Source organism: Cherax quadricarinatus, chromosome 15 (genome assembly GCF_038502225.1).
Source record: "Cherax quadricarinatus isolate ZL_2023a chromosome 15, ASM3850222v1, whole genome shotgun sequence".
NCBI lineage: Eukaryota > Metazoa > Arthropoda > Malacostraca > Decapoda > Parastacidae > Cherax > Cherax quadricarinatus.
The window spans coordinates 35,084,889-35,111,922 of record NC_091306.1 but is presented as its reverse complement, the minus strand read 5'-3'; the positions used below and the strand labels follow the sequence as shown (position 1 = coordinate 35,111,922).

General features: G+C 40.6%; 1 protein-coding gene across 13 annotated transcripts in view; it reads right to left on the bottom strand.

Moving 5' to 3' along the window:
* Nucleotides 1–27,034, bottom strand: part of LOC128692052 (Na[+]-driven anion exchanger 1) — a 369,866-nt gene that overhangs the window by 116,891 nt on the left and 225,941 nt on the right. For all 13 annotated transcript variants that reach the window (XM_070085267.1, XM_070085266.1, XM_070085273.1 and 10 more), the window contains 2 exons: nucleotides 19,694–19,801; nucleotides 19,174–19,335 (listed from right to left, as the gene is read on the bottom strand). In XM_070085267.1, coding sequence (XP_069941368.1) covers nucleotides 19,174–19,335; nucleotides 19,694–19,801 — 270 coding nt within the window. The remainder of the gene's footprint in view (nucleotides 1–19,173; nucleotides 19,336–19,693; nucleotides 19,802–27,034) is intronic.

Here is a 27,034-nt window from a genome sequence, read left to right as displayed (position 1 = left end):
AGATTAATTACAGTTTTACATACAACAAATACTATAGTTTTTAATTATGTATAGTAATACATATAAAATAACATTTTTACTTACCTTTATTGAAGATTGGTGATGGCATCTGGAAGATAGGGAGGAGGAGAGAGGGAGTTGGGGTTATTGTTTGGAAGGAGAATCCCCCTCCGTGAGGACTTCAGGTAAAGCCCTCTCTGGGGTTACTTCCCTTCTCTGTCTTTTAATGCCACTAGGACCAGCTTGAGAGTCACTGGACCCCTGTCTCACAAAATAACTGTCCACAGTCCTCTGTTTCTGGTGCCTCTTTAACATTTCCCTAAAATGGGACATGGTTCTGTCACTGAACTTGTTGCAAAGATGGCTTGTTTCAGCTTGCTCAGGGTGATACTTCTGCACAAACATTTGGACATCGTTCCACTTGGCACAAATCTCCTTAATCTTTGAAGAAGGCACCTCATCCACTCCCTATATTAACACCCTTCACAACATCAGCTTCCTTGATTTGTTCTTTCTTTGACAGGATAGAACCGATGGTCGACTTGTTTTTCCCATACTTCCTGGCAAGTTCAACAAATCTCACACCACTCTCATACTTCTGTATTATTTCCTTCTTCACATCTATGGTGTTTCTTACTTTCTTTACCACAGGGGTACCACTAGCAAGTTTCTTTGGGCCCATGGCAGCTCATTTCACAGTCCCACAAGCACTAAATACAACGAAATAATCATAAAATGCGTGAATGAGAGCGCAGGTTAGTGTTCACTCAAGCATAAACAAAGTTAGACTGCTCACGGCGCCTGTGAGGGAACGTGGACAGAGCGGGCAGCAGACAGATCCCGTACCCGGCGGTCCGAAAATAGGGGAGCATTCAATAGTAGGGACACAGTTTGTGCAAAAAAATGGTCCTATTTTAGAAATGTTTGATATGTGATACATTCGATTTTTAAGGTTCCACTGTATATATATATATACAGTGGACCCCCACATACCGCTGGCATCACATAACGTTAAATCCGCATACCGCTACATTTTATCGCCAAGATTTTGCCTCGCATACCGCTAAAAAACCCGCTCAACACTGTTCGTCCGAGACGCGTCTAATGTGCGCCCTTAGCCAGCCTCACATGTTCCGCCGGTGGCATTGTTTACCAGCCAGCCTTCGCGGTAACATCCAAGCATACAATCGGAACATTTCATATTATTACAGTGTTTCTGGTGATTTTATCTGAAAAAAAATAAGTGACCATGGGCCCCAAGAAAACTTCTAGTGCCAACCCTACAGCAATAAGGGTGAGAATTACTATAGAGATGAAGAAAGAGATCATTGATAAGTATGAAAGTGGAGTGCGTGTCTCCGAGCTGGCCAGGTTGTATAGTAAACCCCAATCAACCATCGCTACTATTGTGGGCAACAAAAAGGCAATCAAGGAAGCTGTTCTTGCCAAAGGTTTAACTGTGTTTTCGAAACAGAGATCACAAGTGATGGAAGATGTTGAGAGACTCTTATTGGTGTGGATAAATGAAAAACAGATAGCAGGAGATAGCATCTCTCAGTGATCATAAGTGAAAAGGCTAGGAAGTTGCATGAGGATTTAATTAAAAAAATGCCTGCAACTAGTGATGATGTGAGTGAATTTAAGGCCAGCAAAGGTTGGTTTGAGAGATTTAAGAGGCGTAGTGGCATACATAGTGTGATAAGGCATGGTGAGGCTGCCAGTTCGGACCACAAAGCAGCTGAAAAATATGTGCAGGAATTCAAGGAGTACATAGAAACTGAAGGACTGAAACCTGAACAAGTGTTTAATTGTGATGAAACAGGCCTGTTTTGGAAGAAAATGCCAAGCAGGACCTACATTACTCAGGAGGAAAAGGCACTCCCAGGACATAAGCCTATGAAAGACAGGCTTACTCTGTTGATGTGTTCCAATGCTACTGGTGATTGCCAAGTGAAGCCTTTATTAGTGTATCACTCTGAAACTCCCAGACCGTTCAGGCAAAAGAATGTCCTCAAGGAAAATTTGTGTGTGCTGTGGAGGGCAAACAGTAAGGCATGGGTCACTAGGGACTTTTTCTATGACTGGTCACACCATGTATTTGCCCCCAATGTGAAAGATTACCTAACTGAAAAGAAATCAGAACTTAAGTGCCTCCTGGTGTTAGACAATGCCCCTGGTCATCCTACAGACGTGGCAGAGCGACTTTATGGAGACATGAAATTCATTAAGGTGAAGTTTTTGCCTCCTAATACCACTCCTCTCCTGCAGCCCATGGACCAGCAGGTTATTGCAAACTTCAAAAAACTGTACACAAAAGCTCTGTTTGAAAGGTGCTTTGTAGAGACCTCAGAAACTCAACTGACTAACTCAACTGACTCTAAGAGACTTTTGGAGAGATCACTTTAATATCCTCAATTGTGTAAACCTTATAGGTAAGGCTTGAGAGGGAGTGACTAAGAGGACCTTGAACTCTGCTTGGAAGAAACTGTGACCAGAATGTGTAGACCAAAGGGATTTTGAAGGGTTTCAGGCTAACCCTGAGAATCCTATGCCAGTTGAGGAATCCATTATGGCATTGGGAAAGTCCTTGGGGTTGGAGGTTAGTGGGGATGATGTGGAAGAGTTGGTGGAGGAGGACAATGAAGAACTAACCACTGATGAGCTGATAGATCAACTTCAACAGCAAGAGGCCAGACCTGAGGAAACTGGTTCGAAGGAGGGGAGAGAGAAATTGAAGAAATTGCCTACTACAAAGATTAAGGAAATCTGTGCAAAGTGGCTTGAAGTGCAAACCTTCATGGATGAAAATCACCCTCACTCAGCTATTGCAAGCCGTGCTGGTGACTATTACACTGACAATGTTGTGAAACACTTTAGGGTAGTAGGTTGGTAGACAGCAACCACCCAGGGAAGTACTACCGTCCTGCCAGATGACTGTGAAACAAAAACCTGTAACTGTTTTGCATGATGGTAGGATTGCTGGTTTCTTTTTCTGTCTCATAAACACGCTAAGATAACAGGGATATCTTGCTACTCCTACTTACACTTTGGTCACACTTCACAGACACGCACATGCATATATATATATACATACATCTAGGTTTTTCTCCTTTTTCTAAATAGCTCTTGTTCTTTTTTATTTCTTCTATTGTCCATGGGGAAGTGGAAAAGAATCTTTCCTCCGTAAGCCATGCGTGTCGTATGAGGCGACTAAAATGCCGGGAGCAATGGGCTAGTAACCCCTTCTCCTGTATACAATTACTAAAAAAGAGAAGAAGAAAAACTTTATAAAACTGGGTTGCTTAAATGTGCGTGGATGTAGTGCGGATGACAAGAAACAGATGATTGCTGATGTTATGAATGAAAAGAAGTTGGATGTCCTGGCCCTAAGCGAAACAAAGCTGAAGGGGGTAGGAGAGTTTCAGTGGGGGGAAATAAATGGGATTAAATCTGGAGTATCTGAGAGAGTTAGAGCAAAGGAAGGGGTAGCAGTAATGTTAAATGATCAGTTATGGAAGGAGAAAAGAGAATATGAATGTGTAAATTCAAGAATTATGTGGATTAAAGTAAAGGTTGGATGCGAGAAGTGGGTCATAATAAGCGTGTATGCACCTGGAGAAGAGAGGAATGCAGAGGAGAGAGAGAGATTTTGGGAGATGTTAAGTGAATGTATAGGAGCCTTTGAACCAAGTGAGAGAGTAATTGTGGTAGGGGACTTGAATGCTAAAGTAGGAGAAACTTTTAGAGAGGGTGTGGTAGGTAAGTTTGGGGTGCCAGGTGTAAATGATAATGGGAGCCCTTTGATTGAACTTTGTATAGAAAGGGGTTTAGTTATAGGTAATACATATTTTAAGAAAAAGAGGATAAATAAGTATACACGATATGATGTAGGGCGAAATGACAGTAGTTTGTTGGATTATGTATTGGTAGATAAAAGACTGTTGAGTAGACTTCAGGATGTACATGTTTATAGAGGGGCCACAGATATATCAGATCACTTTCTAGTTGTAGCTACACTGAGAGTAAAAGGTAGATGGGATACAAGGAGAATAGAAGCATCAGGGAAGAGAGAGGTGAAGGTTTATAAACTAAAAGAGGAGGCAGTTAGGGTAAGATATAAACAGCTATTGGAGGATAGATGGGCTAATGAGAGCATAGGCAATGGGGTCGAAGAGGTATGGGGTAGGTTTAAAAATGTAGTGTTAGAGTGTTCAGCAGAAGTTTGTGGTTACAGGAAAGTGGGTGCAGGAGGGAAGAGGAGCGATTGGTGGAATGATGATGTAAAGAGAGTAGTAAGGGAGAAAAAGTTAGCATATGAGAAGTTTTTACAAAGTAGAAGTGATGCAAGGAGGGAAGAGTATATGGAGAAAAAGAGAGAAGTTAAGAGAGTGGTGAAGCAATGTAAAAAGAGAGCAAATGAGAGAGTGGGTGAGATGTTATCAACAAATTTTGTTGAAAATAAGAAAAAGTTTTGGAGTGAGATTAACAAGTTAAGAAAGCCTAGAGAACAAATGGATTTGTCAGTTAAAAATAGGAGAGGAGAGTTATTAAATGGAGAGGTAGAGGTATTGGGAAGATGGAAGGAATATTTTGAGGAATTGTTAAATGTTGATGAAGATAGGGAAGCTGTGATTTCGTGTATAGGGCAAGGAGGAATAACATCTTGTAGGAGTGAGGAAGAGCCAGTTGTGAGTGTGGGGGAAGTTCGTGAGGCAGTAGGTAAAATGAAAGGGGGTAAGGCAGCCGGGATTGATGGGATAAAGATAGAAATGTTAAAAGCAGGTGGGGATATAGTTTTGGAGTGGTTGGTGCAATTATTTAATAAATGTATGGAAGAGGGTAAGGTACCTAGGGATTGGCAGAGAGCATGCATAGTTCCTTTGTATAAAGGCAAAGGGGATAAAAGAGAGTGCAAAAATTATAGGGGGATAAGTCTGTTGAGTGTACCTGGTAAAGTGTATGGTAGAGTTATAATTGAAAGAATTAAGAGTAAGACGGAGAATAGGATAGCAGATGAACAAGGAGGCTTTAGGAAAGGTAGGGGGTGTGTGGACCAGGTGTTTACAGTGAAACATATAAGTGAACAGTATTTAGATAAGGCTAAAGAGGTCTTTGTGGCATTTATGGATTTGGAAAAGGCGTATGACAGGGTGGATAGGGGGGCAATGTGGCAGATGTTGCAAGTGTATGGTGTAGGAGGTAGGTTACTGAAAGCAGTGAAGAGTTTTTACGAGGATAGTGAGGCTCAAGTTAGAGTATGTAGGAAAGAGGGAAATTTTTTCCCAGTAAAAGTAGGCCTTAGACAAGGATGTGTGATGTCACCGTGGTTGTTTAATATATTTATAGATGGGGTTGTAAGAGAAGTAAATGCGAGGGTCTTGGCAAGAGGCGTGGAGTTAAAAGATAAAGAATCACACACAAAGTGGGAGTTGTCACAGCTGCTCTTTGCCGATGACACTGTGCTCTTGGGAGATTCTGAAGAGAAGTTGCAGAGATTGGTGGATGAATTTGGTAGGGTGTGCAAAAGAAGAAAATTAAAGGTGAATACAGGAAAGAGTAAGGTTATGAGGATAACAAAAAGATTAGGTGATGAAAGATTGAATATCAGATTGGAGGGAGAGAGTATGGAGGAGGTGAACGTATTCAGATATTTGGGAGTGGACGTGTCAGCGGATGGGTCTATGAAAGATGAGGTGAATCATAGAATTGATGAGGGAAAAAGAGTGAGTGGTGCACTTAGGAGTCTGTGGAGACAAAGAACTTTGTCCTTGGAGGCAAAGAGGGGAATGTATGAGAGTATAGTTTTACCAACGCTCTTATATGGGTGTGAAGCGTGGGTGATGAATGTTGCAGCGAGGAGAAGGCTGGAGGCAGTGGAGATGTCATGTCTGAGGGCAATGTGTGGTGTGAATATAATGCAGAGAATTCGTAGTTTGGAAGTTAGGAGGAGGTGCGGGATTACCAAAACTGTTGTCCAGAGGGCTGAGGAAGGGTTGTTGAGGTGGTTCGGACATGTAGAGAGAATGGAGCGAAACAGAATGACTTCAAGAGTGTATCAGTCTGTAGTGGAAGGAAGGCGGGGTAGGGGTCGGCCTAGGAAGGGTTGGAGGGAGGGGGTAAAGGAGGTTTTGTGTGCGAGGGGCTTGGACTTCCAGCAGGCATGCGTGAGCGTGTTTGATAGGAGTGAATGGAGACAAATGGTTTTTAATACTTGACGTGCTGTTGGAGTGTGAGCAAAGTAACATTTATGAAGGGATTCAGGGAAACCGGCAGGCCGGACTTGAGTCCTGGAGATGGGAAGTACAGTGCCTGCACTCTGAAGGAGGGGTGTTAATGTTGCAGTTTAAAAACTGTAGTGTAAAGCACCCTTCTGGCAAGACAGTGATGGAGTGAATGATGGTGAAAGTTTTTCTTTTTCGGGCCACCCTGCCTTGGTGGGAATCGGCCGGTGTGATAATAAAAAAAAAAAATAAAGGAACGAGAGGTACAGGCCACTATGGACAGATATGTTGTGCGACAGAAGTCCAGTGACTCTGAAGCTGGTCCTAGTGGCATTAAAAGAAGAAGGGAAGTAACCCCAGAAAAGGACTTGACACCTCAAGTCTTAATGGAAGGGGATTCCTCTTCTAAACACTAAGACTCTCTCCTCCTCCCATCCCATCAATCATCACCAGATCTTCAATAAAGGTAAGTGTCATGTAATTGTGCATGCCTTTTTCAGTTTGTGTGTATTAAAATATTTCATGTGGTAAAAATGTTTTTTTTCATACTTTGGGGTGTCTTGCACGGATTAATTTGATTTCCATTATTTCTTATGGGGAAAATTCATCCGCATAATGATAATTTTGCATAACAATGAGCTCTCATGAACGGATTAATATCGTTATGCGGGGGTCCACTGTATATATACACACACAGTGGACCCTCAGCTAATGATATTAATCCGTTCCTGAAAGCTCATCGTAAGCTGAAATTATCGTTAGTTGAATTAATTTTCCCCATAAGAAATAATGGAAATCAAATTAATCTGTGCAAGACACCCCAAAGTAAGAAAAAAAAAAAATTTTACCACATGAAATATTAATTTTAATACACACAAACTGACACTTTCCTTTATTGAAGATCTGGTGATGATTGATGGGATGGGAGGAGGGGAGAGTGTGGAAGTTGTTAATGTTTAGAAGGGGAATCCCCTTCCATTAGGACTTGAGGTATCAAGTCCTTTTCTGGGGTTATTTCCCTTCTTCTTTTAATGCCAGCTCAAGAGTCACTGGACCTCTGTCGCACAACATATCTGTCCATGGAGGCCTGTACCTCCCATTCCTTTATGATTTGTCTAAAGTGGTTCACAACATTGTCATTGTAATAGTCACCAGCACGGCTTGCAATAGCTGTGTGAGGGTGATTTTCATCCATAAAGGTTTGCACTTCAAGCCACTTTGCACACATTTCCTTAATCTTTGAAGCAGGCAACTTCTTAAATTTCTCTCTCCCCTCCTTTGCTATACCTTTGAAGAATTAGGAGAGTATATCTACACTCTGAGCCCAGCCATGAGCCAGGCTCATCTAGTGCTCGCCCAATCAACCAGGCTGTTGCTGCTAGAGGCCCGCTGCCCCACATATCCATCACAGCCTGGTTGATCTGGCACCTGGTGAAGATACTTGTCTAGTTTCCTCTTGAAGGCTTCAACACTTGTTCCAGCAGTGTTTCTGATATCTTCTGGTAAGATGTTGAAAAGTCTGGGACCCCATATGTTGATACAGTGTTCCCTTATTGTCCCCACCACACCCTTGCTCCTCACTGCGTTTATTTTACACTTCCTCCCATATCTCTCACTCCAGTATGTTGTTATGGCAGTGTGCAGATTTGGGACCAAGCCCTCGAGTACCTTCCAGGTATATATTATCATGTACCTCTCTCTCTCCTCCGCTCCAATGAGTACATGTTCAAGACTTGCAGGTGTTCCCAGTAGTTTAGGTGCTTTACTGGCTCAATGTGAGCCATAAACGATCTCTGTATTTGTTCCAGCTCCGATATTTCTCCTGCCCTGAGCAGGGCCGTCAGCACTGAGCAATATTCTAAGTGAGGGAGCACTAGCGATTTGAAAAGTGTCACCATCGGCATTGTTTCCCTTGTTCTGCAAGTTCTCAATACCCACCCAGTCATCTTCCTGGCTGTCGTGATCTTTGTCTTGTTATGGTCTTTAAAAGAAAGGTCCGCTGACATAATTATTCCTAGGTCTTTTATGTGTTCCTTACATTCTATATGGTGACCCTCTTGAGTTTTGTATATAGTGCTCCTTTTGAGTTCTTCATTCTTTCCATACCTAAGCAGCTGGAACTTATCACCATTGAACGTCATGTTGTTTTCCACTGCCCACTGGAAAACCCTGTTTATGTCTTCCTGTACTTTTTCAGTGTCCTCTACCGTACTGACTTTCATGCTTATTTTAGTGCCATCTGCAAATGATGATACAAAAGTGTGCTGGGTGTTTTTGTCTATGTCTACTATGAGGATGAGGAACAGCAGAGGTGCCAGGACAGTGCCTTGGGGCACTGAGCTTTTGACCTCGCCGATGCTGGCTCTTGCCCTGTTCACTACTACTTTTTGTGTTCTGTGTGTTAGGAAACCGAAAATCCATCTGCCTACCTTCCCGGTAATGCCCATGGCCTTCATTTTGTGTGCTATCACTCCATGATCACATTTGTCAAACGCCTTTGCAAAATCTGTGTAAATCACATCTGCATTTTGGTCGTCTTCCAGTGCCTCTGTAATTCTGTCATAATGGTTCAGCAGCTGTGACAGACATGATCATCCTGCTCTAAAACCATGCTGGTTCGGGTTATGTTGGTTGTGCTGGTCCAAGAAATTTGTGACCTGCCGTCTCATCACTCTTTCAAAGATTTTTATGATGTGAGAGGTTAGGGCTACTGGTCTGTAATTTTTAGCTAGTGCTCTACTACCTCCCTTGTGCAAAGGAGCTATGTCTGCACTCTTTAAGGCCTCTGGTATTTCACCTAGATCTAAGCTCTTTCTCCAAAGAATACTGAGGGCTCGTACTAGTGGTACTTTGCACTTCTTTATAGAGCATTCCATGAATCTGGTCCAGGTGCTGAGTGAGTGGGCATGTTTTCCATTTCTTTTTCGTAATCTATGGGATTCCTACTAATGTCAGTTAGTTGGTCTGTGCAGCCTTCTTCTGGAGTGAAAAATATTTCTGCATTTTCTATCTTGCTGTCATTTAGTGGGTTGCTGAACACCGACTCATACTGTTCTTTTAGGATTTCACTCATTTCCTGTTCATCGTCAGTATACGAGTCTCCTCTCAGTAGTGGTCCAATTCTACAGGTAGTTCTTAGCTTGGATTTTGCATAGGAATAGAAATATTTTGGGTTTCTTGCAATATCCTGTATGGCCTTTTGTTCCCTTTGTACTTCTTCTGTGAGGTATGACATCCTAAGTTTTTGGTCTAATTCAGTGATCTCTCTGCTAAGTCTATCTTTCCTCTGTTGTAGCATATTTGTGTTTTTAAGCAGTTCAGTAACCCGTTTTCTACTTCTGTACCATCTCCTACGCTCTCTCTCTATATCTGATCTTCCTCTGGGTTTCCTCAATGGTACATGTTTCATACATACTTTGTATGCTTCTGTATTCAGCTTCTCTAGGCACTGGTGGGAATTTAGGGTGCTCATGTCTGATTCCCAGGGTATGTCTGATAGCTCTTGGTTTATTTTTTCCCAGTTAATTCTATGGTTGTTAAAATTAAACTTACTGAACATCCCGTCTCTAACTTTAGTGATGCAGTTTCCTACCCCTGAGTTAATACTAGTTTGAACCTCTATGATGTTATGATCAGAGTAAATAGTTTTGGAAACTGTTATGTCTCTGATCAGTTCCTCATTGTTTGTGAATATCAAATCCAGGGTATTTTCATTTCTAGTGGGATCAATTACCTGTTGGTTTAAAGAGTACTTCTCACAAAACCTCATTATTTCCCTGATATGTACCTGTTGAGCCAGGGTGCTTCCCGGGGATATTTCTGGTATAACATTACGTTGTGCCATCTTCCATTTTACATGAGGAAGATTAAAATCTCCAAGGAGTAAAATATTTGGTGTAGGACTTTCTAGCCTATCCAGATAGCTATCTATCTTACTTAACTGATCTGTGAATTCCTCAGCAGTTGCCGATGGTGGTTTGTATACTAGGATAATTACCAAATTCCTATTTTCAACTTTAATGCCTAGAATTTCTACTATATCAATTGTAGAATTCAGCACTTCTGTGCAACAGAAAGTATCCTTTACATAGATTCCTACTCCTCACTGTGACCTATTGATTCTATCACATCTATACATGTTGTAGTTTTCTATCTTTATCTCTCCGTCCAAAACATCCCTTGTATGTGTTTCTGTAAATGCTCTGAATATGGCATTCGCTTCTGTCAGGAGCCCACTGACATAACTAACTTTGTCATTTTTATTTGATTTCAAACCCTGTATATTTGCAAATATGAAGCAGGAAACTGCTCCTCCAAAGCAGTTTCCTCAGGTCTGGCCTCTTGCTGTTGAAGATGATCTAGCAGCTCATCAGTGGTTAGTTCTTCATTGTCCTCCTCCACCAACTCTTCCACATCCTCCCCACTAACCTCCAACCCCAAGGACTTCCCCAATGCCAAAATTGATTCCACAACTGGCATAGGATTCTCAGGGTTAGCCTCAAATCCTTCAAAATCCCTTTTGTCTACACATTCTGGCCACAGTTTCTTCCATGCAGAGCTCAAGGTCCTCTTAGTCATTCCCTCCCAAGCCTTACCTATAAGGTGTACACAATTGAGGATGCTAAAGTGATCTCTCCAAAACTCTCTTAGAGTCAATCGAGTGTCTGTGGTCACTACAAAGCACTTTTGAAACATAGCTTCTGTGTAGAGTTTTTTGAAGTTTGAAATGACCTGCTGGTCCATGTGCTGAAAGAGAGGAGTGGTATTAGGAGGCAAAAACTTGACCTTAATGAAGCTCATGTCCCCAGAAAGTCGCTCTGCCAAGTCTGAAGGATGACCAGAAGCACTGTCTAATACCAGGAGGCACTTAAGGTCCAATTTATTTTCCAGGAGGTAATTTTTCACAGTGGGGGCAAATGCATGGTGTAACCAGTCATAGAAAAGGTCTCTAGTGACCCATGCCTTACTGTTTGCCCTCCACATCACACACAAATTAGCCTTGAGGACATTGTTTCTCCTGAACACTCTGGGAGTTTCAGAGTGATACACCAATAAAGGCTTCACTTTGCAATCACCACTAGCATTAGCACACATCAAGAGAGTAAGCCAGTAAGCCTGTCTTTCATAGGCTTATGTCCTGGGAGTGCCTTTTCCTCCTGAGTAATGTAGGTCCTGTTTGGTATTTTCTTCCAAAACAGGCCTGTTTTGTCGCAATTAAACACTTGTTCAGGTTTCAAGTCTTCACTGTCTATGTAATCCTTGAATTCCCTCACATATTTTTCAGCTGGTTTTTAGTACAAACTGGCAGCCTCACTATGCCTTATCACACAATGTATGCCACTACGATTCTTAAATCTCTCAAACCAACCTTTGCTGGCCTTAAATTCACTCACATCACCACTAGTTGCAGGCATTTTTTTAATTAAATCCTCATGCAACTTCCTAGCCTTTTCACATATGATCGCTTGAGAGATGCTATCTCCTGCAATCTGTTTTTTGTTTATCCACACCAATAACAGTCTCTCAACATCTTCTATCACTTGCGATCTCTTATGCGAAAACAAAATTGCACCTTTTGCAAGAACAGCTTCCTTGATTGTCGTTTTCTTGGCCACAATAGTAGTGATAGTTGATTGGGGTTTGGTATACAACCTGGCCAGCTCCGAGACATGCACTCCACTTTCGTACTTAGCAATTATCTCTTTCTTTATATCCATAGTAATTCTCACCCTTTTTCCTGCAGGGTTGGCACTAGAAGCTTTCTTGGGGCCCATGGTGACTTATTTTGCAGGTACAATCACTAAAAACGCTGTGATAATATGAAATGTTTCGATTGTATGCGTGGATGCGACCGCACTGGCTGGCTTGTAAACACTGGCACCCACGGGACAACTGAGGCGCGCTCAGGTCAGACGTGGACGCGTCTTGAATGAATCGTGTAGGGTGAGTTTTTTAGCATTAGCCGAGGCAAAATTTTTGTGTTAAAATGTATTGTATGCTGGATTTAACGTAACGTGATGCAATTGTTAGCTGAGGGTCCACTGTATATATATTCTTTTTCTAACAAACCAGCCATCTCCCACCGAGGCAGGGTGACCCAAAAAAGAAAGAAACACTTTCACGGTCATTCATACATAATCACTGTCTCTGCAAAGGCACCTAGGTGCAACAGTTTAGATGCCACTCCAAACAGCCAATATATCTCAAACCCCTCCTTTAACCCTTAACCCTTTCAGGGTCCGTCCCATAGATCTACGGCTTCACGTTGAGTGTCCAAACCATAGATCTATGCCAAAATTCTAGTGCCGTCAAATTTAGCGCGAAAACGCTCATAGGCCTACATGTGAGAGAACGGGTCTGCGTGGTGGGTGTGTGCCATAAACAAAAAATCTAGGCACCCGCATAGAATTGTGGGAACGCCCGCTCAGTTACCCTTGTTCACCATGCCTCATCACAAGTCAGCTCTCACTCCCCGGAAAATTGGGACTCTCCTCTTCCTATCTGATAGTTCTGACACTGATGGAAGTGGAAATGAAGACGAATTCTACGGCTTTGATCAGTTAGTGACCGAAAAGAATGACCAGGATATCAATAATAGTGCAGAAAACCCTGACGATCCTCAACCTTCTACCTCTGGTGTGGGCACTCGTGACTCACGGTTGGTTGTTCCTCATCGCAAGAGAAAACTAATATTTTCGCGGGGCCAGGCCTCTGACTTCAGTAATGATGATGATAGTGACGTGGACTGTGATTTTATTGCGCTCGACGATCATTCGAGTAGTGATAGTGAGGAATCATATTCATCAGTGAAGCGTCGGTATGTTCGCCGCCGCATGCGCTCGGTTAGTGTATCCTATGCTGTGCCCAGGGGACGGAGTACATCCCGGAGTACATCCTGTGGCCCAACACCAGTTTTAGGTAGTGATAGTGAGAATGATGTGGCTACACTTGGCATGGATAGACCACAGGCATCAGTGGATGGTGTTAGTGGTGATGGTAGTGGCACCGCCATGCGTGACTCACCAGGCCATGCTGGGACCCACGCTGCCGTCTCGTCAGTTCAAGAACAAAGCGGAGCGCCAGCCACCAGCCCACCACAACCACAACCACCCGCACAACCAGCCTATGATGTCCAGTATCCACCAGCAAACCATATGTGGGATTGGCAGCAAAATCCCAATTTTGTTCCCAAGCCTCACCACTTTGATGACTCTCAAAGTGGAATTCTACCTACTTGTTCCCTTGGAACCACGGCCAATGAACTGGAATTCTTTGAATTATTCTTTGACCAGCCATTGATGGAAATTATTGTCAGGGAAAGTAACAAGTATTTTGAGTACACCATGGCAAATACGATCTTATCACCACAGTCAAGACTACACAGGTGGAAAGAGACGACTGTTGCAGAAATGTATTTGCTTTTTGCAACAATAATGCTTATGCCTCACGTCTATAAGCATAATATAAAAGCATACTGGTCCACAGATCGGCTAATTTCTACCCCGGTCTTCAGTGAAATCATACCAGTGAACAGGTTTATCTTACTCTTACGTATGTTGCACTTCTCTGACAAAACCAGGCCTGACAGAAGTGACAGGTTATACAAGATTAGAAATGTTTTCATGTATCTCAAACAAAAGTTCAGCATATACTTTTATCCATTCAAGAATCTTGTAATTGACGAGTCTTTGATTTTGTTCAAAGGTAGACTGTCATTCAAGCAGTATATACCGAGCAAGAGGAAATGCTTTGGTATAAAACTGTTTGTACTCTGTGACTGTGACAGTGGCCTGGTGTTGGATATTGTTGTATACACGGGTAGTAAAACATAGAAAGATACCAAGATGTTATTGGGTATCTCAGGTGACGTAGTGAGAAACATGATGGCACCTTATCTTGGTAAGGGGCATACATTATATACCGATAACTGGTACTCAAGCCCATTACTCAGTGATTTCATGTGAGTGAACAAGACAGATGTGTGTGGCACAGTGCGTTCTAATCATAAACATATGCCCAGGCTCAACACAGGTGCTCGTGGTGATGACGTGCAGGTGTTTACTGCCAATGACATCATGGCATTACAGTGGCATGACAAACGAGATGTCACATTGTTGACAACCATTCACCGTAATGAAATGCAAGACAGTGGCAAAGTTGATCGAGTGACTAATGAACGTATTCGAAAACCAGTGACAGTGATTGATTATACACAAAACATGCACTTGGTTGACAAATGTGACATGCAGATTGGTTTTGTTGACTGTGTTCGTAAGAGTTACAAGTGGTACATGAAACTTTTCTTCCATCTCATGGACATTTCAATGCTCAATGCATATAATATGTACCAAATAAAGACTGGCAACAGACCACCGTATGGTGAATTTTGTTTGTCTGTTGTCAGACAACTCATAATGAAGTACCAGGTAAGAACACCTGCTATACAACACGGTCCTCGAATTCCTCAGGATATACCCAAGCGTTTGAGGAGGGAAGGTGATCATTTCATAATACAACTTCCTTCAACTCAAAAGAAATTTGCTCAGAAGAGATGCATCGTCTGTGCACAAACAAAACGACGGCAACAAAGATGCAAAGACACTCGGTTTATGTGTGAGGAATGTAAGGTGCCTCTGCGCATGGTGCCTTGTTTCAAGGAGTTCCACAAACTCCAGCAGTTCTAAAACCATGTCCAGTGATTGTAAATATGTAAATATATGATAGAACATTAGTATTATACAAGATTTGTGCATGTTTATTGTAATAAACAACAGTGGTAAACAATAATATGATAATAACTTTAGTGCGGTTATTGTGTTCAATACAGTGAGTTTATATATATACATTATATACAGTATTGGTCTCTCAGGCCCCAAATGTTAGTAGGAATAGAAAAAAATTGGAAAAGAAAAGAAAAAACAATAAAAACCGCAAAATAATGTAATGCGCGTATGTGGAATTCGTCGATGTTGCCGCCACCACATCATTTTTGACAAACTTCTTGGCACTGTATCTCGGTAAGTACTGATCAGAATTTTTTTTTTGTCTTATTACCTTCACAAAAATATGCTCTTTAATTCTGTAAGAAAAATAATTTTTTTTTTTTTCAAAATTTCTTGGACACTGGAGCACCACTTCAGATTTTGGCCTTGGACCCTGAAGGGGTTAAACGGTCCAAACAGACTGACGTTCAAATTTATAGTGCTACAAAAGTAGATCTACTTTTTTTTACATATTTTCAAATATAACAAAAAAAATGTAGGTAAAAGTTTTTTTTACATGTTTTCAAGGGAAAAACAAAAAAGAAGATCTACATTTTTTACATACTTTCAGATGTTGAAAAAACGTATATATACGTTTGGACCATTTAAGGGTTAAAATGCAGGCAATGTACTGCCTGCCTCCAGGACTCAAGTCCAGTAAACCTGTTTCCCTGAATCCCTTCACAAAATATTACCCTGCTCAAACTCCAACAGCTCATCAGCTCCCAAAACCAATTCGTCTCCATTCACTCCTATCTAACATGCTCACGCATGTCTGCTGCATGTCCAAGCCCCTTGCACACAAAAACCTCTTTTACCCCCTCCCTCCAACCTTTCCTAGGAAGATTCCTACCCCTCCTCCCCTCCACTATAGATTTATACACCCTCCAAGTTATCTTATTTTGCTCCATCTTCTCTAAATGACCTAACCACCTCAACAACCCCTCTTCAGCCCTCTGTATAATGCTTTTAATAACTCCACACCTCCTAATTTCAACACTACGAATTCTCTGCATATTTACGCCACACAAGCACACAAGCACACACATGCACACACGCGCACACGCGCACACACACACACACACGCACACACACACACACACACACACACACACACACACACACACACACACACACACACACACACACACTTGACGTGCTTTATCAAGTGCGGGTTCCAAACAGGTGCTGCATACTCCAGTATGGGCCTGACATACACGGTGTACAGTGTCTTGAATGATTCCTTACTAAGGTGTCGGAATGCTGTTCTCAGGTTTGCCAGGCGCCCATATGCTGCAGCAGTTATCTGATTGATGTGTGCTTCCGGAGACATGCTCGGTGTTATACTCACCCCAAGATCTTTCTCCTTGAGTGAGGTTTGCAGTCTTTGGCCACCTAGCCTATACTCTGTCTGTGGTCTTCTGTGCCCTTCCCCTATCTTCATGACTTTGCATTTGGCAGGATTAAATTCGAGAAGCCATTTGCTGGACCAGGTGTCCAGTCTGTCCAGGTCTCTTTGAAGTCCTGCCTGGTCCTCATCAGATTTAATTCTCCTCATTAACTTCACATCATCTGCAAACAGGGACACTTCTGAGTCTAACCCTTCCGTCATGTCGTTCACATATACCAAAAATAGCACTGGTCCTAGGACCGACCCCTGTGGGACCCCGCTCATCACAGGTGCCCACTGTGATACATCATTACGTACCATGACTCGTTGTTGCCTCCCTGTCAGGTATTCTCTGATCCATTGCAGTGTCCTTCCTGTTATATGCGCCTGATGCTCTAGCTTCTGCACTAATCTCTTGTGAGGAACTGTGTCAAAGGCCTTCTTGCAGTCCAAGAAGATGCAATCAACCCACCCCTCTCTCTCTTGTCTTACTTCTGTTATTTTATCATAAAACTCCAGAAGGTTTGTGACACAGGATTTGCCTTCCGTGAATCCGTGCTGGTTGGCATTTATACTCGGCCTGACAACACTGGAGGACAGGAGGGTCAGGGGAGACATGATAACGACATATAAAATACTGCGTGGAATAGACAAGGTGGACAAGGACAGGATGTTCCAGGGAGGGGACACAGAAACAAGAGGCCACAATTGGAAGTTGAAGACACAAATGAGTCAGAGAGATAGTAGGAAGTATTTCTTCAGTCATAGAGTTGTAAGGCAGTGGAATAGCCTAGAAAATGACGTAGTGGAGGCAGGAACCATACACAGTTTTAAGACGAGGTTTGATAAAGCTCATGGAGCGGGGAGAGAGAGGGTCTAGTAGCAACCGGTGAAGAGGCGGGGCCAGGAGCTAGGACTCGACCCCTGCAACCACAAATAGGTGAGTACAAATAGGTCAGTACACACACACACACACACACACACAGGGGTCAGTCCTAGGACCAGTGATATTTTTGATATATGTGAATGACATGATGGAAGGGTTAGACTCAGAAGTGTCCCTGTTCGCAGATGATGTGACGTTAATGAGGAGAATTAAATCAGATGAGGATCAGGCAGGACTTCAAAGAGACCTGGACAGACTGGACACCTGGTCCAGCAACTGGCTTCTCGAATTTAACCCTGCCAAATGCAAAGTCATGAAGATCAGGGAAGGGCACAGAAGACCGCAGACGGAGTAAAGGCTAGGTGGACAAAGACTGCAAACTTCGCTCAAGGAGAAAGATCATGGGGTGAGTATAACACCGAGCATGTCTCTGGAAGCACACATCAACCAGATAACTGCTGCAGCATATGGGCACCTGGCAAACCTGAGAACAGCGTTCTGATACCTTAGTAAGGAATCGTTCAAGACACTGTACACTGTGTACGTCAGGCCCATACTGGAGTATGCAGCACCTGTTTGGAACTCGCACTTGATCAAGCACGTCAAGAAATTAGGGAAAGTGCAAAGGTTTGTGACAAGGTTAGTTCCAGAGCTAAGGGGAATGTCCTATGAAGAAAAGTTAAGGGAAATCGGCCTGATGACACTGGAGGACAGGAGGGTCAGGGGAGACATAATAACGACATATAAAATACTGCGCGGAATAGACAAGGTGGACAAAGACAGGATGTTCCAGGGAGGGGTCACAGAAACAAGAGGTCACAATTGGAAGTTGAAGAATCAGATGAGTCAAAGGGATGTTAGAAAGTACTTCTTCAGTCATAGAGTTGTCAAGCAGTGGAATAGCCTAGAAAGTGATGTAATGGAGGCGGGAACCATACATAGCTTTAAGACGAGGTTTGATAAAGCTCATGAAGCAGGGAGAGAGGACCCAGTAGCAACCAGTGAAGAGGCAGGGCCAGGAGCTAAGACTCAACCCCTACAACCACAAATAGGTGAGCACAAATAGATGAGTATACACACACCAAAAAAAAAAAACTTTCACCATCACTCACTCCATCACTGTCTAGCCAAAGGCATGCCGATACTACAATCATAACTGCAGATGTCCCCACCCCTCCTTTAGAGTGCAGGCACTGTACTTCCCACCTCCAGGACTCAAGTCCAGCTAACCAATTTCCCTGAATCCCTTCATAAATGTTACCTTGCTCACACTCAAACAGCATGTCATCATGAAAACCACTTGCCTCCACTCCTAAGACATCAACATACACCTCTTGCATGTCCATGCCCATTGCACACAAAGTCTCCTTTATCCCTTCCTTCAATCTTTTGTGAGATGACCCCTACCCTGCCAGATTTTTACATCCTCCCAGTCATTCTATTTTGTTCCACCCTCTCTAAGTGTCCAAGCCATCTCAACAATCCCTCCTCAGTCATCTGGATAATACTTTTAGTAACTCCACACCTCCTCCTAATCTCTAAACCATGAATTCTCTGCATAATATTCACACCACACATTGCCCTCAGACACGATATCTCCATTGCCTCCAGCCTCCTCCTTGCTGCAATGTTTACAATCCATGCTTAACACTCTTAAACCAGTGTCAGCACCACTGTACTCTTCCACATTTCTCTTTTTGCCTCAAGTGATAAGGCTGTCTGTCTCCACAGATGCCTCACTCCATCACCCACCTTTATTTTCCTTGTCAATTCTATGAATCACCTCATCTTTCATAGACTTGTTTGCTGACAAGTCCACCACCAAATATCTGAACACATTTACTCCCTCTATTCTCCTTCCTCATATCTCACTTACACACAGACTTAAGTAATTTAAAAATTTATTATTCTTACTGTTTCTTTTCCTATCTTTGTTTCTTCATCTTCATCATCATCAACTTCTATTTCCATTCTCTTCTTACGACTAAACTCTGGTAAGGTGTCATCCAAAATCTTGAGTTCCCGCTGAGTGAATATCCAATCCAAGCTTTTCCGAATGCCAATCATCACCACTAACTGAAAATGCCAAATTAAAAAATATACAACTATAATAAACAGATAAGCTTCAGTGAATTTGATACCAATTGATGCCCAGTACTGTAGTTATGAATTTGTTGGTCATTTTCCACTACTTCTTTAGGACAGATAGATATTTCTCCTTAAATAATTCCAAATTAAAGAAATGACACACACTAGAACTGCACGTGAAATTATCTCAGTGAATGTTAAAACATATTCTTAAATACATTCACATTTATTGCACCTTTAATTTAAAGCAATGTTATAACTCTACTGAATATTATTTTGTATAACCAATAATGATATATAATCTTAGCTTGTGAGTATTCTAGCAACAAGAAATCTGCAAACTAACCATGAGTGGGAAGAGGATTGAGGTCTGTTTGAAGGACTTGATGACCCACAGTACTACCAAGCAGGCCAGCTGGATTGCAGTGAACAAGTGTACCTTTTTCAAAGGAACCTGAAAATTATATAATGATGAATAATTATATCCGAGCTTAAGCAACAGTTGAGATTCTTTTCAATATTATGCACACAAAAATATATAGAGAAATAACTTCAAAAATAGATTTTCCTCCTGGAAATCTCAGATGAGTAAGGAAGAAACATACTGTACCAAAGTCATGGAAAACATCTTGATGTATTATATTATCCAAACATTTGGATAATAAATAAAAAAATACATATATAAAGTAGTAGGTTGGTAGACAGCAATCACCCAGGGAGGTACTACCGTCCTGCCAAGTGAGTGTAAAATGAAAGCCTGTAATTGTTTTACATGATGGTAGGATTGCTGGTGTCTTTTGTCTGTCTCATAAATATGCAAGATTACAGGTACGTTTTGCTACTTCTACTTACACTTAGGTCACACTACACATACATGTACACATTTATTTATACACACTCATCTGAGTTTTCTTTCCTTTTATCTTAACCCTTTGGGGGCTGACAGGTCCTCTCAGAGACTTGTTCTCAGGGTTGGCCAAATTTAAAAAAAAAAATTTTTTTTCTTATGAAAAGATAGAGAATCTTTTCCCGATCATAATGGCACCAAAAGTATGAAATTTGATGGAAAACTTATGGAATTATGCTCTCGTGAAGTTAGCGGTCTTGACAATGTTTAAGCATCGGCGATTTTGCCCACTTTGAGCCCTATTTTCAGCCAATTCCAGTGTACTAGTCAACAAAAATCATAATTATTTCGCTAAAACCCCATTTTTTCTATCGAATGAGTAAAAGAAACCATCCATTTACCGATTTCAACTATCCAATAAAGTGGTCAGAATTTAGCAATTTTGCAAATTTCACACAAATTTCAAAAGATGCCAATTTCCAAATAGGGTCCAGAATAAACAAGAAAGACATTCCTGGCACTAAAATAACAAATTCTCTGTTCGTTAGTCACATCCCCAGGCCCCTCTTATATTTCTTTGGCTTTCCACTTTGAATTTTCATTCTTACAAAAAAAATAAGATTTACTGTTATGCAGACTACTGCATTAGTGTAGAAATGGCATAAATAATATCAGCACACTTGTGAAAGAATATTAGACTCACTAGTTGATGTGTATTGGACGCTTGGCATGATTTGTTTACTTTTGAACTTTGGTAAAAATCAAACATTTCTGCTACTTTGAGCTCAATTTCAAGGTATTTTTCATTGTAAAACCAGCCAAAATCATCTCAATTTCTGTAACATGTCTTCCATTCTATAAAATGAGATCAAGAAAACTAGAAGACAACAATAAATACCATACAAAAATACAGTGCAAAGTCGCTGTTTTAATCCAAAAACACGGTCAAAGTTTTTCTTTTTCTCATTACTCACTGTGTGCTGCAGGATTTTTTTTTATACTACGCACACTGACCACAAAGACCGATTGTTACATATGTAGGCCTACCAGCTTTCTCTCACTAGATTTGAGGGTGCTAGAATTTAGGCATACCAGTACATCAAAAACCCTGGGTCGTAAGACGTACCAGTATATCCAAAACCCCCAAAGGGTTAATAGTTCTTGTTCTTATTACTTTTCCTTTTATATCCATGGGGAAATGGAATAAGAATCTTTCCTCTGTAAGCCATGCATGTTGTAAAAGTCAACTAAAATGCCAGGAACAATGGGCTAGTAACCCCTTTTCCTGTAATAATTACTAAAAACAATAAGAAGAAGAAAATTGTCAAAGTGGGATGTCTGAATGCACTTGGATGTTGTGTGAATGATGAGAAAGAGATGACTGTAGATGTTATGAATGAGACGAAGCTGGATACCCTGGCCTGAAGTGAAACAAAGCTGAAGGGGGTGGGAGAGTTTCAGTGGAGAGGAATAAATGGCATTAGGTCAGGGGTTTCAAATAGAGTTAGAGCTAAAGAAGGAGTAGCAATAATGTTGAAGGATAAGCTATGGCAGGAAAAGAGGGACTATAAATGTATTAATTCAAGGATTATGTGGAGTAAAATAAAGGTTGGATGTGAAAAGTGGGTTATAGTAAGCGTATATGCACCTAGAGAAGAGAGAAGTGTAGAGGAGAAAGAGAGATTTTGGGAAATGTTGAGTGAATGCGTGGGGAATTTTGAGCCAAGTGTGAGAGTACTTGTGGTTGGGAATTTCAATGCTAAAGTGGGTAAAAATGTGGAAGGAGTAGTAGGTAAATTTGGGGTGCCAGGGGTAAATGAAAATGGGGAGCCTTTAATTGAGCTATGTGTAGAAAGAGGTTTAGTAATAAGTAATACATATTTTATGAAAAAGAAGATAAATAAATATACAAGGTATGATATAGCACGTAATGAAAGTGGTTTGTTAGATTATGTATTGGTGGACAAGAAGTTGATGGGTAGGCTCCAGGATGTACACGTTTATAGAGGGGCAACTTATATATCGGATCATTATTTAGTTGTAGCTACAGTTAGAGTAAGAGGTAGATGGGACAAGAGGAAAATGGCAACAACAAGTAAGAGGGAGGTGAAAGTGTATAAACTAAGGAAGGAGGAAGTTCGAGTTAGATATAAGCAACTATTGGCAGAAAGGTTGTAATGACACCAAAAAAATGAAATTTGATGGAAAACTGATGGAATTACGCTCTCGCGAAGTTAGCAACCTCGGCGATATTTACAAATTGGCGATTTCGCCCACTTTGACTCCTATTTTCGGCTAATTCCATTGTTCCAGTCGACCAAACTCATAGCTATTTCTTTAGAACTCCAATTTTCCTATCAATTGAGTACAAGAAACTGAGCATTTACTGATTTCAACTACCCAATAATGTGGTCAGAAATTTGCAATTTGGCCAATTTCACAAAAAATTAAAAAATATGACAATTTCAAAATAGTGTCCAGAATGAACAACACAGACATTCCTGGCTCTAAAATAACATTTTCTTTGTTCATCAGTCACGTCTCCAGGCCCCTCTGATATTACTCTTGCTTTATATTTTGAATTTTTATTCAAACAAAAAAATAGAAGATTTACTGTTATGCAGACTACTGCAATACTGTAATAATTGTACAAATAATGTCAACCATTCATGACTGCATATCAGAATTGCTAGTTGGACATTTATTGGACAGTGACATCATTGTTTACTTTTGAACATTGGCAAAAATCAAACATTTCCCCTACTTTGAGCTCCATTTCCAGGTTCTTTTTATAGCAAAACCAATCAATATGTTTTCCATTTTACCAAATGAAACCAAGAAAACGAGAATACAATGATAAATAATATACAAAAATAGACCACAAAATCAGCGTTTTAATTATGCACTGCATGCTCCAGGATTTTTTTTATATGGTGCACACTGACCACACAGACCCATTCTCTCACATGCAGGCCTACCAGCTTTCTCCTGCTTGATTTGAAGCTGCTAGAATTTATGAGTATATATACATCAAACATGGTACCTCGTAAGACGTATATATACGACCGAAACAGTCAAAGGGTTAATACCTACCAGTTACTCAAAAGCTACACAAAAAGTACTAATGATGCCTCAATTTCAATACTGATTATTGTGCTGAAGATTACTCAACTATGTACTCATTACTTCAAAATTAGGATATTCAAATTTCATTGTTTTGAATACTAAATTGTAATACTTCATATTGTAAATTGTTTAAATTGTTCTCTTGTAATACTTCAAAATTATAATGTTCAAATTTCATCATTTTAAAATATGTACTCAACTGTAATACTTCATATTGTAAATTGCTAAATACTGTCATTTTTATAAAATAATTCAAACCCATAATTATTCTCTACTAGACTTATTAAAGCCATATATCATTACCAATTAATGTTCAGGTCTCTTGTACTCACTGTAACTCATCTAATGACCATTTAATCTGTTATAGCCTTATTAATCTTAAGTTACTTTATGTTTGCTCAAAATGCTCTGCATACAAGGGACTTTTGGCATGTACACTCAACTATTATATTCCTTTGTACAACCATGTATCATGTCAAAATAAATTTATTATTATTATTATTATTGTTGTTATTATTATACCTCCCTGGCCAATGCATGAAATTACTGTCTCTCTCTCTTCATTAACATTCAACAGTTCCTCAAAATATTCCCACCATCTTCCCAATACCTCCTACTCCCCATCTTTTAACTCCTCTATTCTGTTTTTAACTGTCAGATCCATTTGGGAGATTACAGGTAATGATGAGGTCATAGAGGTATATGGTAGATTTAAGAATGCAGTGTTAGAGTGCGCATCAGAAGTCTGTGGATATAGAAGGGTGAAAAGAGGAGTGATTAGTATAATAATGAGATAAAGAGAGTGGTAATGGAGAAAAAGTTAGCATATGAGAGGTTTTTACAAAACAGAAGTGATATGAAGGTGGAGTGTATGGAGAGTAGAGGAGAGGTTAAGAGAGTGGTGAGGGAGTGTAAAAGGAGAAAAAATCCATGATGAGCTCAGCTCACTCAGATTGGTAAGTTTGAGCCATGATATGAGAGAATGGGTCTATGCAGTATGTCTCTCCATGCAGCGCATAGTGAGATAAAACTGCAACCATGTTTTTGGTTTAAAGCAGAAAATTTCCGGTGTATTTTCGTATAGTTTTTATGGTTGTATTCATGATTTCTTGGTCTTATTTGATAGAATGGAAGATATATTACACAAATGAAGATGATGTTGATTAGTTTTAGGATGGAAAATAGCTTGAAATTGAGCTCAAATTAGCAGAAATGTTAGATTCTTGCTGATGTTCTAGAGTAAACAAATCACATCATGTGTCTAATACACATCAACTGGTGGTTCTAATATGCATTCACAAAAGCACTGATATTATTTGCACAATTATTACAATATTGCATAACAGTAAATCTTAAATTTTTTGCATGAATAAAAATTATTTGTGTGAATAAAAAATCAAAATAGAATTCATATGTAAAGCCTGGGAATGTAACTAATGAAAAGAGGAAATGTTATTTTAGTGCCAGGAATGTCTGCAGTGTTTATTCTCAACCCTATTTTGAAATTGGAATATTTTGAAATTTGTGTGAAATTGGACAAATTACTTATTGCTGATTACTTTATTGGGTAGCTGAAATAGTTGACGGGCAGTTTCCTGAGCTCAGTCGATAAAACTGAAGGCATACTAGTGAAATAGCTAATAATCTTGGTGACTGGAACAATGTAATTGGCCTAAACTAGGACTCAAAGTGAGGGAAAACCGACGATACATTAATAGTGCTGACACTGTAAAATTGTAATTTCATCAATTTTCCATAAAATTTTGTACTTTTTGTTTTATGACCTTCGGGAAAAGATTCTCTACCATTCCATAGGAATTTTTTTTTTTTTTTTTTTTTGTAAATTCTTGGATCCTGGCAGCAATTCTCAGATTAGGGGACTGGACCTTCAAAGGGTTAATAGCTGTCTCCACTCATGTATTCTATGGTTCACTCTGTTTTTCACAGGCTCATGTGCTGTCCTATCCACTCCCAAATATCTGAATGCATCCACTTCCACACTCCCTACCTTTTTTTTTTTTTTTTTTTTTTTTCAACAAGTCGGTCGTCTCCCACCGAGGCAGGGTGACCCAAAAAAGAAAGAAAATCCCCAAAAAGAAAATACTTTCATCATCATTCAACACTTTCACCACACTCACACATTATCACTGCTTTTGCAGAGGTGCTCAGAATATAACAGTTTAGAAGCATATACGTATAGAGATACACAACATATCCCTCCAAACTGCCAATATCCCAAACCCCTCCTTTAAAGTGCAGGCATTGTACTTCCCATTTCCAGGACTCAAGTCCGACTATATGAAAATAACCGGTTTCCCTGAATCCCTTCACTAAATATTACCCTGCTCACACTCCAACAGATCGTCAGGTCCCAAGTATCATTCGTCTCCATTCACTCCTATCTAACACGCTCATGCACGCTTGCTGGAAGTCCAAGCCCCTCACCCACAAAACCTCCTTTACCCCCTCTTTCCAACCCTTTCGAGGACGACCCCTACCCCTCTTTCCTTCCCCTATAGATTTATATGCTTTCCATGTCATTCTACTTTGATCCATTCTCTCTAAATGACCAAACCACCTCAACAACCCCTCTTCTGCCCTCTGACTAATGCTTTTATTAACTCCACACCTTCTCCTAATTTCCACACTCCGAATTTTCTGCATAATATTTACACCACACATTGCCCTTAGACAGGACATCTCCACTGCCTCCAACCGTCTCCTCGCTGCTGCATTTACCACCCAAGCTTCACATCCATATAAGAGTGTTGGTACTACTATACTTTCATACATTCCCTTCTTTGCCTCCATAGATAACGTTTTTTGACTCCACATATACCTCAACGCACCACTCACCTTTTTTCCCTCATCAATTCTATGATTAACCTCATCCTTCATAAATCCATCCGCCGACACGTCAACTCCCAAGTATCTGAAAACATTCACTTCTTCCATACTCCTCCTCCCCAATTTGATATCCAATTTTTCTTTATCTAAATCATTTGATACCCTCATCACCTTACTCTTTTCTATGTTCACTTTCAACTTTCTACCTTTACACACATTCTCAAACTCATCCACTAACCTTTGCAATTTTTCTTTAGAATCTCCCATAAGCACAGTATCATCAGCAAAAAGTAACTGTGTCAATTCCCATTTTGAATTTGATTCCCCATAATTTAATCCCACCCCTCTCCCGAACACCCTAGCATTTACTTCTTTTACAACCCCATCTATAAATATATTAAACAACCATGGTGACATTACACATCCCTGTCTAAGACCTACTTTTACCGGGAAGTATTCTCCCTCTTTTCTACACACCCTAACCTGAGCCTCACTATCCTCATAAAAGCTCTTTACAGCATTTATTAACTTACCACCTATTCCATATACTTGCAACATCTGCCACATTGCTCCTCTATCCACTCTATCATATGCCTTTTCTAAATCCATAAATGCAATAAAAACTTCCCTACCTTTATCTAAATACTGTTCACATATATGCTTCAATGTAAACACTTGATCTACACATCCCCTACCCACTCTGAAACCTCCTTGTTCGTCCGCAATTCTACATTCTGTCTTACCTCTAATTCTTTCAATTATAACCCTACCGTATACTTTTCCTGGTATACTCAGTAAACTTATTCCTCTATAATTTTTACAATCTCTTTTGTCCCCTTTCCCTTTATCTAATATTCAATCTGTGAG